This window comes from Microcebus murinus, chromosome 6 (assembly GCF_040939455.1).
Source record: "Microcebus murinus isolate Inina chromosome 6, M.murinus_Inina_mat1.0, whole genome shotgun sequence".
NCBI classification, from domain to species: Eukaryota; Metazoa; Chordata; class Mammalia; order Primates; family Cheirogaleidae; genus Microcebus; species Microcebus murinus.
Window position 1 is genome coordinate 73,573,438 of NC_134109.1, and position 16,826 is coordinate 73,590,263.

The 16,826-nt window shown below is 44.2% G+C and overlaps 1 protein-coding gene across 5 annotated transcripts in view; it reads right to left on the reverse strand.

Moving 5' to 3' along the window:
• Positions 1–16,826, reverse strand: part of RYR3 (ryanodine receptor 3) — a 505,145-nt gene that overhangs the window by 45,743 nt on the left and 442,576 nt on the right. For 4 of the 5 annotated variants that reach the window (XM_076004228.1, XM_076004227.1, XM_076004229.1 and 1 more), the window contains 9 exons: positions 16,686–16,778; positions 9,037–9,207; positions 8,646–8,705; positions 7,011–7,142; positions 6,436–6,548; positions 3,435–3,531; positions 1,759–1,865; positions 1,296–1,347; positions 193–249 (listed from right to left, as the gene is read on the reverse strand). In XM_076004228.1, coding sequence (XP_075860343.1) covers positions 193–249; positions 1,296–1,347; positions 1,759–1,865; positions 3,435–3,531; positions 6,436–6,548; positions 7,011–7,142; positions 8,646–8,705; positions 9,037–9,207; positions 16,686–16,778 — 882 coding nt within the window. Of the gene's footprint in view, positions 1–192; positions 250–1,295; positions 1,348–1,758; positions 1,866–3,434; positions 3,532–4,453; positions 4,554–6,435; positions 6,549–7,010; positions 7,143–8,645; positions 8,706–9,036; positions 9,208–16,685; positions 16,779–16,826 lie in introns of all 5 variants that reach the window. The other variant, XM_076004231.1, reaches the window with a different exon arrangement.

Below are 16,826 nucleotides of genomic sequence, written 5' to 3' on the forward strand. Positions count from 1 at the left end.
TACGGCCTGCTACCTTTTGCTGGACAGACAGATGACAGAACCACAGCTAACGGTGCGCTTTATCAAGGCCGATTTGCCAACTCGGGCTCTCCTGGGGGTGAGCCCCATATGCTAATGTCAGCGCCCACCTCTGAAGGCCCGACCTGTTGGCCTTGGAAGGTGGCCCTGTTTTTAACCTTCATGAAAACTTACTTCAAAAGTTTTTTCCTTGTCTTCCTCCTCTTCTTCATCCTCACCACTTTGACAACTCTGGATTCCGGGGAGCAGAAAAAGGAGGATACAGACAACCAAATTAAAAGTGAGTCTAATAAACACAGTTGTGTTCTACTCTGCAAGGGCAGGGGATGGGACATAATTCACAGGCACCTTAGGACCTCAGCACTGTGTAAAGCCGGGAACATTTTGATCACAGCAGGACAACGTTCTATTCTAAATGCCATCTTTGCAGTTACCAAGGGTTTGAAAAATGAGAACACTGAGATCACATCGGCAATGGGGATCTGTCTGGCTTCACTGCAGACCTGAACTCTTCTATCTTACTAAAGTTCTGGTGTAAATGGGAAACAGAAGTGTAGGGAGCTGCCATATTCTAGGTACAGCCCCAGACATATGGCAATAAGATTGGGGACATCTGGGATGCAAATCCTACAGTACCCCTTCCCGCATGGAGACATGGAAAAGTGAACATGGCAAACACAGGGCAAGACTAATGGAGATGGTAAGTGACAAGAGAAAAAGGCTTTAGCTTGTCACACAGCTAAAGGAACAGGTGCTCCCATACCTCAACATTTCTGCCCAACATGAAAGCTTCCCATTTGAGGAGCAGTTCCCTTATCCACTTGGCATTCCAGATGTCACCCCCTTTCTAGGTGACATGGGACATTTCTGGTCACTTTGCCTCTTCCAGAACATTAGGAGCTCCTTCTAGTTTCTAACCCTGTTTCCTTCACCTGCAGATATGTTTGAAGTGTTTGTCATCTTCTGAACATTGACTGGAAACACAAGAGAATTCTGCATGCCTAAAGCCTGGGTTAGCTTGCTTTAGAACTGTCATGGGAACCTAGATACCAGCACCCATTGTTTCTGCAAAGCCTCAGGGGGTTTCCATAAGAGGATAGTGGGGTGGTTTACTAATGTCGTCCTTATGGTGCACGAATTGTGCAATGCCTGGAACTGATGTCATGACCAAGTTCCAGGCCTGCTGTCCAACATGACAGTTTTCCATGTGCCTGAGGAGGTCTATGGGAAGACAGACAGACAGACAGACAGAGACGATAGCAGAAAACCCAGTATACCTTGGCCATCATGCTGCAATAGGAGGTGTACAAAGGGTCATCTTCCAATTTGCTGGAAAGAACAGAGGACATATTTAGCAGGCTACTCTTTAGACCTCACAGAAAAGACTAATAGTCACATAAATACCAAATGATATGTGCTAGTAAATTAATTAAGAAATCTCCTCCCCTACTCTGATTCCTAGAAACCACTCTGAAAATCTGAGTCAGCATTGGCTTGACATGGAATTCAGGGATGAAGGTTACAGTTTCAGGCTGTCTAATCTTCAACTCAGTGTCTGGTATTACGGTGAGAGCCCCGTGGCTGCTGTAGTTTCCCCAGACGTCTCTTGATGCCCAACAACAGGGCAGCAAGGAGGGCTGCTCCAGTCTGGCTTCCCTTTTCCACCCTCTGCCGTCTGCAAGAGGGAGGTTTGGGTGGACACAACCATCCCTGGTGTTGTGGTGGTCTGGGGGTGCTGACCTCCTCTCTGTGAGAGCGTTGCGGCTGAAATGGAGGATGATCTGATGCAGCGGGTCAGGTTGCTTTTCCATCTCTTCCTCTTCCTCCTCTTCCACCTTGGGAGATTTCTACACAAACCAACACAGACGGGTTTTAGGCGTGAATTTCGCCACATGCCACGCAGCTGCATGCGAACAAATAGAAGGCAAAGCGCAAGGCACAGAGTGCATCAGACTAAAAGCACAAAAAGAAACCACCATGTCACATGTTTATTTCAGGATAGAAGCCCTAAGGAAGCAAGGTTTGGGATATACGGTATATATATATATATATTTCCAGCCAATCAAATAAACATTGCAATTTTAGGTTAAAACAAAAAGAAAAAGCAAAAGGCTGACCATGGGGAAGAGCTACAGACCTCAATCAGCAGAACTCTCATGCAAGCTCTGGGCACCCGAGTTCAGGAGGGAACCCTGCAGAGTCACCCGAGAGACTGGGTCTCTCTGGCCAACATCTGGAATTTCTCTTGGAGAGCTGGGCTGGAGATGGCGGTGGGGCAAGAATTATGGGTCTTATGCTATTCTAGAGTCAACCCAGTAAAACATTTCTCCCTTTCAACCTCACTCTTGATTCTAAAATTCTGGTTGCTACCGAGAGCTGCCATCCTGGAGCTGCTACCTTGCACTCCTCTTATCTCATCTTTTCTCCATCTCCTTTTACAGAAAGGGAAATTGAAGCTGATGCCCGAGGTGAAAGTGGGTTTTCTAGCAGTAGTAGAGCCAGCAGGGTGGACCATGTTCAGTAAACCAGTGAGAACTGCACAGGTTGTGTGAACGGCTCCTAAGCAGTAGAGGACTGAAATGGTGTGCACCGTCCACTGCACACTAAGCAGGACACTAGGAAAACCAAGGAAATGTCTTTCTCATGGACAGGAGAAATGAAGGACATAAAGATAAATGGAAGAAAAATGAGGGGGAAAGGCTTAAAAAAGAGAGAAAAAGGAAAAGAAACAGAGGGTGATAGGGAAAGACAAAGACATGGAAAAGTGAACATGGGAAACACAGGGCACGACTAATGGAGATGGTAAGTGACAAGAGAAAAAGATAAATGGGAGAAGAAAGAAAAAGAAAAAGAACCACGGGCTGGCCAAAGAAGGGTTTATTTCTGAACTTGGAAGAGGTTCTGTGGTGCCTCTGCAGTAAGCTGTTTTCCCCTTGCATGTCATTTTCAGTGGTTTTAGAGGATGAAATCTGTTAGAGACAGGGCATGCTACATTTCCTGAAGGGCCAAACACAGAAATGTGAGATGCAGGAAGGGTATTCAGATGCATCTTCCCCAGAGCAGAGCTACTGATTAGGAATGTGGGGCTTTGGCTGGGGTGGCCTCCTGCAACCAATGGTGCTCAAAACTTAACTTAGCATGAACTCCCCATGACACTACTGTGCATCTCCAGAAATATTAGTGGTTAACAGTGATGATGATGAGGATGAGAATAGTATTAGCACCTCCAAGTGAAAATTCATCCTCTGGCTCTTAGGACCATTAGCAGGGCCTCCCCTGAGAATTTGCATAGTTAGTTCCTTTCGGATTTATACAGTTGATTCTTTGTGAATGTTTAACTGTTACAAGCACACACATGAATACAAAAATCAAATTCATTCACACCCATATCTGCTCCCAGTTGAGTCAGTACTTACAGCCAAATCCTGAACTAGTTTCTCTTCAAAGGAATACTCCTCTGTTTCTATCCAAAATCTCTGATAGCCATGGAGGAAGAGGTTAATAGAGCGGTGCCTGAGCGGAAGGGGTGAGAGTGAGGTCAAGGGGAAACCGTGGAACATGTTCTTTTAGTTTGGCAGTTAATGGTTAGTAAGCGGGACAGACTTTTGTACAATTCTTATCTTCTGATTGGTCAGGGTGGCCGGTAGCACACCATAAGCATTCATTTCAAAGAAACCAGAACCTTCTACTGTTGCGGTTCCTGAATATTGGAGTACTTTCCGAAAATAACAATGGCTAGTTCAAGGCGTGGTTGTAACTGTCACCCTACTCTGGTCTCACAGGGTCTTTATCCCATTTCCCCTCTCATGAGAAATATGTCATTAGGCCAAGTTACAGTCCCGACATGTTTGCTTCATATGAAAGTTTAGTTATTCCTTTAGGCTGAGCACCTGCCCAGGTAATCTAATCTAAGTAATGCTGATGGCGAGTGGTTTAGTATCAAATATACTGAAAACATCAAAGTGTGGCTTCATTTTGTTGCCTAACCACACCGGCAAGGTGTTCCAGCTTTTACTTAGCAAGGAAAGGCTGGGGCATGTTATGTCATTAGCATGTTCTCTGTATGCCTGGTGGATTCTAGCTATGTCCCTGGTATCTGGGAACACTGAGTAACTGGCATGAACCACTCCTTATTAGCCAGCATTGCCTTCTAGGAGTGTTAGCCACCGAACAGCAGCTAAGCAGCCACTGCTGTATGTGAGGGGTGTAGGAACAGGGGAGGACAGGAAGATAAAGGTCACTGCCAGAGTCTTTAAGACCCGGTCGTGGTTTTTGGTGGAAGACGGTCCCTGCCATCTTTCTTCAAAACCTGACCAATCAGAGTTTCTTTTAAAAATTGTACAAATTTGTGTTTTTTTTTATGGTAACGTTAAATCATGGTCAAGAAAGGAGGAGTGTGCAGAGAATGGGCAGGTCTCTCCACAAGTTACATTACCATTAAAATGGGTATAAGCCTGTCATACTGAGTTTTTTCATTAACCTTTTCCAGCCAAACCCGTTGAAAGGTGCTCAGGAAGAAATTGTTAATTTTGTGTCTGGAGAAAAGCATACAGGTTTTCTTTTAAAAACTAACATCAGAGAAACAGTTTCCACATAACAAAATAAATCCCATGAGCACTTTAGTTTGGAAGATTCCATGCAGTATAGATCATCACAAAGTGAAGAAGAGGGGATGTCTCCATCATCAGCTTCTTAGTTAGTTGTTATGTAAACTACTTACAATCCTCCATGCAGAGAGAACACCCAGGACAACTGCCCTGGAACAACTGGGCCCGGATGGCCCAGTTCCATCAAGGACATGGTGACTCCCTGGACTTACGCTTACACGTTTACTCACACAGAGGTAGAACTGCTGAAGGAGCAGCCAAAATTTGTAAGGATGGTACTAACATTTCCAGTAGATTTTGGAAAAATGCCTGTTTTTGAGAGAGATAATTTCTGCCTGGCTGTCCTGTGCTTGGAGACTTATATACTTAGAGCTGAGCTCTTCTGGGGGCCAAGTTAGCACAGCAGCAGGTAGAAATCACAACCAGATAGGGAAGCAAACACTTTCTGATGCTCCACTACTTCCAGAAAAATTAACAAAAATCCCGTGCTCTTTTGCTTTTTCTACTGGGCTATGAATTTCACTTTTCTCTCAGGACTATAGTAGCCTTCATGCCCATCACTGCTTAATGTTTTAGCTTTTAATTTATGAATTCTACTTGATTTAGTGGTGCCTCATTCCCTTTCAAAGACAGCAATCTGTTTTCTCAAGAGAGACCCCGTTGGAGCAGGTGTGCGTTTCAGAGGCCATGATTCTCAGCCATCTTCAAAGACCCTAACTAGGAAGGCCCAGGTGACCAGTTGGCTCAGAACGAGGTTATAGGACACTCTGGACAAATGATGGCCAATATCCACAGTTTGATGAAAGTAAAATGTCAAGTATAGGAATGGTCCTTTATCTGATATTCCAAAGAAATGCATTTATTCACGAGATTCAGAATATACTTGTCCAAGTCAGTTTTCCTTTCCTCAGCAGGCGAGAATGTTCCTAACTGATTTGAAAATTCATGGAGCAGAGGCTAATATTCAATCACCAGCTTTGTTTATGGATCATAGGCTCAACCACAGCAGCTCTGTGATCAGTCTGAGGATGGGAATGTTGCCAAGTCACCAAAAACACTGAGTCAGTCTCAGTGGTCATCGCTGACTCAGTCTGTCACTGACCAAACCCCCCCCCCCCACTTGTTTAAACTTTTCAGAAAAGCCTTCGAATATCTTTTACTTCAAAGTATAAGCTGAAACATCCAGTTAACCCTTTGCACTCGCTTGCTTTTTTCTCATTATCCACTCGACATTATCCACACTCGACATCCGAGTGCAAAGGGTTAAAGCCATCATGCCTCTGACAGGTCTCTTGGGGTATCTCTAGCCTTTCTGCATCTTGACAGCAAACATGCATGCTAAAAGATTCCCAAGTTACATTTCTGTTCCTGCTGAGGAAATGGTAATTCTTGTGTCACCTGTGCCTGAGCAGAGAAATACTGTTTGACCTGCTGATGGAACTTGGGGTAAAGTGTTCTAGAAGACAGTTCCCTTCTTCCAGAAGCCTTTACATCCTCACAGAGAATCTCATCTGAGCAAAAGTAGAGGGTCTCACTATGTTCACTTGGCTGACTTAACAGTGCAAAACGGTGAGCTGAACAGGCCTGGCTGCTAGGGAATCTCACCTGGTTTCAGATTTTACGCTTACCTTGATGGCCTTAGCACGCCCTTATACTACGTAGACTGCTGTAGCTTCATAGGACAAGGACACCAATTTCTATTCCTTGGATCAAGAGTGTAAGGGCCAGAAGAGAGCACAGCTCTGGGAGGATAACCTAATTCTCATCACTGGCTCAAGTGCCAGAAAAAAAAAAATGACAGAATACTTACCTGGGCAGGTTGTAGAGAGGGGCCATCCTGAAACAGGCCACGACTGCCCGTTTCCGCTGCTTTGACAACAGTTTGTGCCAGACAGCCTTCTTGGACCTCAAAGGCTGCTCCACCTGAGAAGAATGCACATGGGTGGGTACACACTATGGCTGATCTTCTGGTGGCAGAAGACAGTCATCTGTAGCTCAGACTTCTTGGAAGAATTTTAGCTTCTCAACTGGCAAAATGTACCCAGTGGTAGATGATTCAGTTTGTGAAGGTCTTAGGTTTTCTTCCTTCTCCCAACTGCTTTTAGCCATTTATTGCCTAATAGCAACTTTATAAATGCTAGGAGGGGACTTAAATGGGTCATTTGAGCTAATGGCAAAATCTGTAATACACTGGAAGGGGAAGGAATTGAGGGGTATCGCAAGGCACCAAGATGATATTTGGGGGTGATCTGGGATTATCCTTGCTCCTTGTTTTCTCAGTCTTACATACAAGGGGACTTAAAGCTGAGAGCTAAGTGTGGAGAAGAGGTTTGTTTTCTCCAGGGTGGTCTGGCTTCATCACTCCTCAGAGCAGATGCTCTTTACCTGCTCCAGGTGGAAGACAGCTGCTGAAATTCTCTGCACACGCTCTACTGTCTTTTCTGGATTAGAAGGTTCTTCACTCTTCAGAACATCCTTGTAGAGGTTCAGCTGCCATTTTACAGCTGGGTCATCAGACTGGAAAGTGAAGCAAACCCATGAGATGAGCAATTTTCTCTAATTCATACTGAAAAAGCCTTTTTCTCCTACCACGGTTCCATGGTAATCAAGACTCTCTTCTGTTATTGCTTCTCTCATTTTCTCTATCATCATCTTCTGGAACACTGTAGATACTATGTAGGAACTTCTCACTCTAGCTTCCATGTTAACTCTGCAATATTTTCCATCCCTTTATCTCTCTGTGCTGCATTTTCAATCATTTCCTTAAAACAAACTTCTAATTTATAAATTCTCTTTCCAGTTGTGTCTAGCCTATTTTTAATCCATTTTAGTTTTTAATTTTAATAACTACTTTAAATTTTTATAATCACTTTGATGTCTTTTTTTAAATACATCCTCCTCCTTTTTAATAAATAATGTCCACTTACTGCTTTACGAATGCTATTGCTTCCTTTATCTGTTTTAATAGGGTTTTAATCCCTTTCTACAGCTCTTTATGCTTGAATTCTTCTCTTTGATCCATATGCTGAATTTCTAATGCTGGTAGATTTTCTTACATGCTTTGTAATTTTTTTTTTTTTTAAATCTGAGCTTGTCTTCAGGCAGAGCTTTATTTATTGCCATCCCAGACAATATTTTAGGAAGCAGAGACTCTCCAAGTGGTTCAATGGTTGTCTCTGCAAAAAATTCATGCGTTTCACTGGTTCAAGGCTAATTTTATGTAAGTTTCTCACTCTGTATTTATGCACATCATGGGTAATTAGATTCCAAGCTCCTCTTAAGATTATTAAAAACCTCAGCCCCCAAAATACCCATTTGGCCTGGAGAACTCTGAGTTCTGCCAACAGCCTAGCTTCTCCTCATTACTATGATTTAGAGTGTTTTCTTTCTTCTGGCACTTGAGATTTCTTTTAATTGCCTTTTTTTCTAGTATATTTAATCCACCCTTCCTATATGTTTGGGGTGGAAAGCAGAGGTTTTGTGTTGGCTTAGCTCTTCATCGTAAGGCATGATGTATCTGAGAAAAGAGTAGATTCACAGGCCTGGAAAATTCTCAGATCACCTTTAAAATCTAAACTATTTTTTTTATACCAACTAGGACACAAAATTATTTTGTTTCAAAATCTTTCTAGAGAAGGAGGTGCTAAAACATCCCCCCGTGTCCATTTCTTTGTTTAACAAGATTTGCCGTCAGAAAATTCTGAGATCTCATCCAAATCCCCCCTGCTAGGGCTTGGCGTCCTCATAATGGGAAGTGGGAAGACATGCTTTATCGGAAGCCTCTTTGCATCCTCTTTGTAACAGCAAAGGAAAGAACAAAAATTGAGGGCAGTTTATGTATCAATAAAAATTTTCTTTTCTTATAGTTAAAAAAAAATTAAAGCTAGTCCTACCAATTAAATAAAAATACTCCAAAACTGTTCTAGCAACACATTTAAAACACATGAGTAAACTACGTGAGAGGATGGGACCCAGCAGCCAGGACAGCCTGTGTGAGTTCTCGTCTTTCTGAGGCATCACCTTTTCCTGCAAGTGCAAGTTATTCCGCAGATGTTCCTTGACCTCTTCATCTGTGTCCCTCTGTGGAAAGAGATGTCAAATTTTATTCCTAGAGATCACCATGGAACTGTGAAAGTGGGGTATGGGGATGTATGGACAAATGGTTAACATGGTTTTGCTGGGATATTTATTAAAAGAACAAAAGAAAAAATACTACAGAGACTTGTAAAGGGCACATATTGACTCCCAAACCAGCTATAAAAATGAGGGCAGTGGCCTTTCTACACCTTGTTTCTGTTCATCTGTCCCCCACCCCCGCTCCCTGGGCGAGGGGACCAACCCTTCGGGGGTGGGGCGCCCATCACCACTGCCACCCGCCTTCCACTCCCAGCACAACCAATGGGCAGCTTACATAGCCGTAGCGTGATTTCGCTAGGGAGATCAGCTCCTGGTCGCCTGGGGTGCACATATTCAAACCAATGGGCAGCATTTTCTTGAGAGCAGCCACGATGAGGGAGGTCTGGATGGAATACAAGTCTCCCCTTCGCTTTGTCTTCTTTCGTTCCTGGTCCTGTCCTCCAGACTAGGAGATGATGTTGAAATAAACAGAGAGGGGCTCAGTGAGTCTCTGAAAGGAACCGCCTCGTCTCAGAGGCCTCCTGCCTCCTGTGGCCCTGTCAGCATAGGCTGGGCCTTGATACATTTCAAAGGACAGTAAAAAGAGAGTGTGTTAAACAAAGACAAACCAGGTGGCCATAAACGACCAGCCCTAAGCCTGAGGCGCCTCCTTCTGTGCATGCACACAGAACCACGTGACTAAACACACATCACAGACACCTACAGTCTTTGCTCACTCTCTTCTGGACCAATGGAACGAATAAACTGGTGTTTTGCAAAAAGAATGATGTAATAACTGACTAAATGACCCCAGAAAAGAACTGAGATTCCTGATGCTGGGGAGTGAGGAAAAACGTGTAAGAGCATCCACCATGGAGCAATTGCTCTATGTTTCCAAGGCTGAAGCTGGTGTTTTGGAGCATCTGCCTACCACAATGCAATGCGAATTCCCACAGGAAAGGGACAACCCTAAATTAGAACTGTTTTGGGATCTGGCTGGGGGAAAGTTAGGAGTAAATCTGATGATGTGAAAGAAATAAACTCCAAGTCCATGGGAGTTTGCATTCATCTTTGGCTTACACCTTCTCATCCTTTTCCGAGATGGTTCATTCAGTGAGGAATCCATCGCACTGGGCCATGGTGCTATGGCAGCCCCAAGCACCCCGCTGGGGACCCTTAGCACATGGTGAACTCAGGCAGGTTCAAGAAAACCAGGCACTGCAGTGACTCGAGTTTCATGATGCCAACTGCAAAAGAGCAAAGTTGACCACATGGGGCCCTGCTTGCTGGACTGTGCCTTAGCTGAGCGGGCACTTGCTAGAAGTGGGGCGGGCTGGGTGGCCGGAAGCAAGTCAAAGAGCCTGAGGGACAGGAATACTTTGCTTTGTGAGGTGCTGTGGAGTGTCTGCAGCATGAGGTGGCAGCAATGGGGTTTGCAATGACACACAGACAGGGGCTCTGGGAGCAGGAGAAGGCCGGATGCCCTCCCTGGAAGTGGCAGTGAGATCTGGGCCTCCTAGGCTGGGGCTGAATTCGTTTTATGGGAGATGGGCTTTCTGAAGAGGAGAGGAGGGAAATTAACACTGCCTTGGGACGACTCTCTTTAAATTACTTTCCAAAATGTGAAAGAGGTTCGTAATTGTTAATGGACACTCTTGAAAAGGATGTGAATTCTTTCACCACACCATGGCCACTGTACCTGCAGGTGGTTTTATCACAGAAACTGCAGCAAAGCCCCTGGCCAGAAAAACCCAGTGTGGCCAAACACTGCCAGACAATTCTCCTGGCTGCAGGGGTGCCTCGTGCCCAGTGCTCCAAAACACCAGTCAGCCCCAGGACAGCAGGGGAGGGGCAGTAAGGAATATAAAAGAGGGAAAGGAATGAGGCTAAGAGAAGGAGGCCTCTTGTGTTCCAGAACACAGCAGAAAGTGAAAGCTGGTTCACACAGAGGCGGGCAGTTCTGGCATTTACTGAGTGCCTGCTAAGTCCCTTACACATTCTGCCATCAGATGTAGAATTCCAAAGGTTGTGTCTTAGAGAAACTTATTTATAGTCTAAATTATCCCTAAAAATGCTTCCAATCATCCATAAAAGACAGAACCTTGTTAAGTTTACATAAACTATGTGGTATCATGTATACATAACACTAGAATGTACATAGTAACAGAGTATTCAATCAAGTAAATATGCTCAAAACCATAACTGTGTGGACGTGACCACACAATTTAGATTATTTCTTGCTCACCCCTCTATTTGATTTGGCTGATCTCATGTTGTTCTAATCATAAATGGTGCATATGTGATGTGACTCCAATGTGCCTGCTACTTATATAAAATATTTATAATCCTGCCAACAACCCTGCAATATTAATGAGTCAGTTTTGTAAATGAGAACAGGATGCTCAGGGAAGTTAAGTCATTTTTCCAAGGTCACACAGCAGGTGAGCACCTGAGCCAACATCCAGACACGAGTCTACCCTGCCCAGGCTCCATTTTCCTGCTTTCACTAACAGCTGCGTGTGAGCTGGTTCCTGTGTATCTCCCTTTCTCTGCCACATGCCTTCAGGTAGAGGGCTTGGGACAAAGGCAGCAGATACACATTAATGAACATAGAGAGATTTCTATATAATAACCTATAGGGGTAACTGGAAAATTGTCCCAGGGTTTATTTCACATTTTATGCAAAAACTCTTGGTTATCTGCTGACTTCAAAACCTTGAGTTTAGTCCTTGAAAGACTGTGTTTGAATCACAGGAGCCTTGTGTAAGAGGCAGAACGTGCATAGTGTGAAAGTGAGACACCACTAACAGAAATGTGACTCTGACCCCGGGTGGCACTGTAGGGAGCGAGTCCCTCGGGTTCTCAAGCCTGGGCAGTCATCATCCCCATGTTGTGCTAGTGTAGTGGCTGCCGAGAGGGCAGCTGGGGAAGGGAGCAGAGATAGCAAGGAGACCTCGGTTAGGGCGAGGCTTGGCTGGCTTCCCCGGCTTCCCCATTCCAAGGGCGGGTAGGCCTACATTCACTCTTTGACAGGCAGTTGTCTTCCCTGGAGCAGGCCTGGGGGGACACCTCCAGGTGGGCAAATCCATTCTGTACCACCCCCATGGTGATCACTGTGCAGAGGGGGCCAGAGCCTGGCACCTCTACTACTAGGACAGAAAAGACACGTCATGCATTTGACCTGTACCTTTACTTGCATGGCCTGTGTGAAAGACAAAAGAAAAGAAACAAGGAGAAGAGTCAGTCAGTATAAAAAGCAGGGGTCCAAGGCATAAGGTACAACATGTTAGTCATAGCTTCTTAGCCCCAGTTTCTCAGCCAACACAACAGAAACTCAACCGTGCCGGAGGCCAGTTGAGCATGGCATGAAGAGCGAGTGGGAGGTTAGGATGGAGGTTAATTTGGTCAAAGGACTTACATCCAGCCCAAGCAATCCACCGCCAGGGAAAGCTCAACCCAGAGACCAGCCTTCCGGAGAGTGTAGCACTCAGACCGGACCCAGGGTGGGCTTCAGATCCAGTTCACCCACGTCAACCCTCTAGACCTGACGTCTTTGCCCCTTCCACCTCCCTCCTTTCACCTGGGTGGGCCACAGACAATCTGCCACGTAACCAAAGGCTTCCATTTTATTTCTTTCTTCTACCCACCACATTGTTAACCCCGGCAGTTCTGTGGCTACAAAAAAGAGAGGGAGAACTGAGCTAAGGGGCAATGCTTATGTTTGTGCTGAAAGAACATTTGCTTAAAAAAAAAGTACTCTAGAAATATCCAAGCTGAGACTCAGGGTCACCCCACAACCCAAAGGATGGAGCATCTCCCTTCCTGTGCTGTGACCCTTAAGCATACACCTTAAGTCAAATGCTCCTACGTGCCAATTGTATTCTTTTCTGTACATATTGCTAAGATCAGTTAACTCATTGCAATTCCCTAATGCTGGAAATGCTTTTCTTAAAAAGTTGGCTGAAACTTTTTATTTTCTAAACAGAAATTTACCAATTCCTATACCTTCAAAATCATTTCTCCACACTTAGATCATCAAGTCTCACCAGTAGTCTATAACCAAACAGATTATTTTATGTATAGAATTTAAGGAAAAAAACCCAGATTTTTAAGGGATAAAGGAGCCTGAAGAGGACACACGACATGGAGACAGCACAGGGAAAGTTTGCATCAGGCTTCGGAACAAAGGCAAGCCTGTGCCGTGGGGCATTTGTATTCCCGTTGGGAGGGGAAATGGAGTGAAGACAAGTCAACCCAATATTAGGTATTAGAGGAAAAGGAGAATTTGTGGCAGTCTGGGAATGAGGAGAGAAAGAGAGGGGAGAGGGCAGAGAGGAGAGTGTGTGCTGAGTGTATGTTTATGTGCACAGAGGAAAGACAGCAGTAGGGGAAGGAGGGAGTGGAGGGAGGAAGGGGAAGAGAGAGACTGAGAGGGGAAGTATGTGCTTGCATGTATATGTGTGTGAGAGAGTGAATGAGAGGGCTAGTGCACCTGTGAGCACAATATAGACGTGCAAGAACAAAAGGAATAAAAATAAAAGAGAAAAGAGGTGAGAGGAGGGAATGAGTGAGAGAGAAGAGAGTGAATGAGAGGGGAGCTTGGAGCAAGAAGAAAACTCACACATACAACTCCGAATACCCTTGAAAATCCCAAAGATATTTTCTAGACTATCTCCTGTCCATTTTCAACCCCCTGAAATCACATTCTATGCAGTGCAGTGGCTCTGAACCAAGAGGCACTCTAATATTTCCTGCATCGCAGCTCTTTTTATTCTATTGTTTATAACCTTGGTAAAGGAACTGATATTTCTTGGGCTAAACATGTTCTAACTTACCATTCCCCTCCGAGGAAGCTGCTGCCATTTTTCCAGAAAACAAAACAAGTTTAAAAACAAAACAAAACAAAAACACTTGCTCAGCTTAGTTATATTTAGCTTAACATATATTTGCAAATTGGTGTTATATAAACAAAATATACAATGAGCTCTTCAAAACATATATGCGTTACCTGCCAGAAAAATAACATCTTTGAACTGATCCTCAATTAACCCGGTACGAACGGGGTGGCCCACTGTATATTTTCTCCACTTTCCACTCACAGTGGCGTGTGCAGCGCGTGTGGCATGCAGCATGCACTCACACGTGCCTCCACAAAGCCTGCCATATGCACTGAGGCCAATTGCCTTTATGCAACACCAGAATTCAATTAAGAGTGTTGATAAAAGCAAGCACAGGTGACCATTCAGGTCGGGTGGTAGAGAGAATATCTAATTGAGGGGCCAGCAAAGGCAATAGAGATTCAACCACAAAGAAAGAATACTCCCTTCCCTGGCCCCTCAATATGCCGTTCTACACCCAAAACATACCAAAAATGGCCATGAATTGGTGTTTATTGGAGGCATGGTATCTCCTCGTCTGAAATAATGCACGACGTTCATCAAATATTATTCTATTCTGGAGATACCACTGAAACTGACTTTTAAGCAGAACATCTTAGTAGAGCTGGGAGAAGTCAGGTAGTAAGCTCGACCCCATTGTACAGATTGGGAAACTGGGGCCTAAGGAGCTAAAGTGCAAGACGCAAGGCAGCAGCTACAGTTAACAGCTGGGCTGGGGAGAGCACTCAGCTTCCTCTCAGTTGCCAGTCTATTACTACTACATGTTGAGTCTCAACTGAGGCAACAGGGATAATATGATTATTTGTTACCTTGAGAAACATGGCAAATATTACCTCACACACAGGGAGTATCCTCTGGTCCACTACGTTATAATTTTGACCTATCTCATGTGGCCCAGGAAGAACTGGCATACAATGTCAACGGAAACGAAAGTGTTTGCTCCCACAGACTAACCTTGCCAACAGGGACAAGGCCCAGATTCTGAACGTGACCATCCTCTGGCAAGACAAATATCCCCTTTTCCCCATTCAGCGATGTGAATGAACAAAATGTCAGGTTAGTTAGTTAGTAGGTGGGTTTTGAAATGTCATTTTCTGTATCCTCATCTCTTTCTGAATGTGAACCCAAGGACCCTGAGCATTCATTTGTCACCAGAGGGTTGAGGTGTCTCTGCCATTTCTGCTCATCCAGGATCCAAATCCTTGTATCAGAGTCATTCCCATTGCTTTGCGGCCATCCCCCGAGATTCCTAATGGATGCTGGCTGGGTCAGCCCCGAGCCAGTGGATCCGCCCCAAGTTGAAGACAGTGTGGGATCTGCTTGAGATTTACCAACTTTCTGTAGGTAGATAGGGTCAAAGAGCCTGTGGCAGCTGTAAGAAGACCCTACACAGCTGGGTGTGGTGGCTTAAGCCTGTGATCCCAGCACTTTGAGAGGCCCAGGTAGGAGGATCGCTTGCAGCCAGGAGTTTGAGACCAGCCTGGGAAAGATAGTGAGAACCCATCTCTAAAAAAAATTAAAAAATTAGCCAGGTGTGGCAACTTTTTAGCCAGCAGAGGCAACTTAAGCCAGATGTCCCAGGGAGCTGGATCTGAAAAATTCTACCTTGTGTACCTCACATGAACAGCAGATGTGCTTACCAAATGGAGAATACAAAATGAATTTTGGAAAATCAAATAAAATGACCTAAAACACAAAAGAATCCACCATAAGGTTCCTTTGCAGCAAATATTCCTCTTGAATGTGATCCCTCTCCTTTGTATATGCATAATTTTGTCAAACTTTATTAAGCAATATGTGCTAAAAGTGTATTCTCATGTATACTTACAGTGTATTTTAAAGTCTAAAGGTCAAAATTTGGATGTTGGAAGAAGTGCTAGTGTCAGCTTAGCTAAAAGATGAAAGAGATGGAAAGTTCAGAGTGATTGCAGCTAACCAGAACTAGCTATGCTTGGTGGAAGCTCCAGGTGCTGAAGTTTTCATTTTCGGTGTCATATCAGCCCATTGTTTGCAGCTTACGTACATGAGTCCTCCATCCCAAATGGTTATTTGAAAGATGCCCAAGGGCTTTGCTACAAACCCATGATTCTCATCTTTCACTTCTGAAGGGTCCCCATGCACACGCCACCCTCATGTTCCTCAAAGGCAGCACTGCCCCAGCAATGACAGAGATGCACATCTCAGGTATTCCATGTCACCTAGACTTGACATAAAATCAACCCTCATTGAGGCACATTTCTTGGGGGAAACAGAGTGAAGGGTAAGCCATAACAGCTGGTAACAAAGCATCACACTTGAGTAGGCTTTGGTTTTGTATGTACACCTGAAAGCGTGTGTCTGAGAATTCTCTCCAATTAAAATAAGGAAGCCTCAGTGTGCAGAGCTAACTTAGGAGGAGCTGGGAGGCCAATTTCCACCTCCTCTATTCCTGCTATGCTCCTCTCTATAGGTTACTCCTTTTTCAGACAGATGTCTGGTATGCCCTCTCTCAAACATTTCCTGTAGGGAGAAGGACAAATGTTTGACGTTCTGAGTGCAACTGTCATGAAAAATAAACAGAAGGCATTAAGAGGTCAACACAGCTGAAATAAAACAGGTATTGGATACTCCAGATAGGAGAAAAACAAGCATAATGTAAGAGTATACACAATTGAAATCTTCAATGCAAGAGAATTTCTTCCTAGCTAATCAAAAGGTGGCTCTAGGCACATACATTTCTGTAGCTTCACTATACTGGAAGTATTCTATTTTAAAGCCACAAATAGCAGCTTCTATTTAGGAGAGACCTCTCAAATGCCTTAGGCAAGTCTTGGAACTTAAACTTTTTGACATATAAGCAACTATTTATTCATAAAATGTGATGACCATGCTTATTTGAGAGCAGTTTCTTCTGGCTGATTCTCAAAGAAACAACAGCAGAGACTATTGGTTATATAGTTTGACCTAACTGCAGTATACTGTTAATCCCCACAAAATAGAAAATGGATCCAAGTCACGGCTGAGGTCAAGGTTGAGGAGTCTTTGGAATTGGTTTCTGTGGACTTACTTTGGACATCTTGCTTTTGCTGTCTCCAGTCAAAAATGCCAAATTATTTATTTCATTCTGAATCACAAAATTCTGTTCTTCCCTCTTGAAGTTCTACGTGAGGGGAAATTTAGAAAAGCAAATGTTACAATGAAGTTTCCC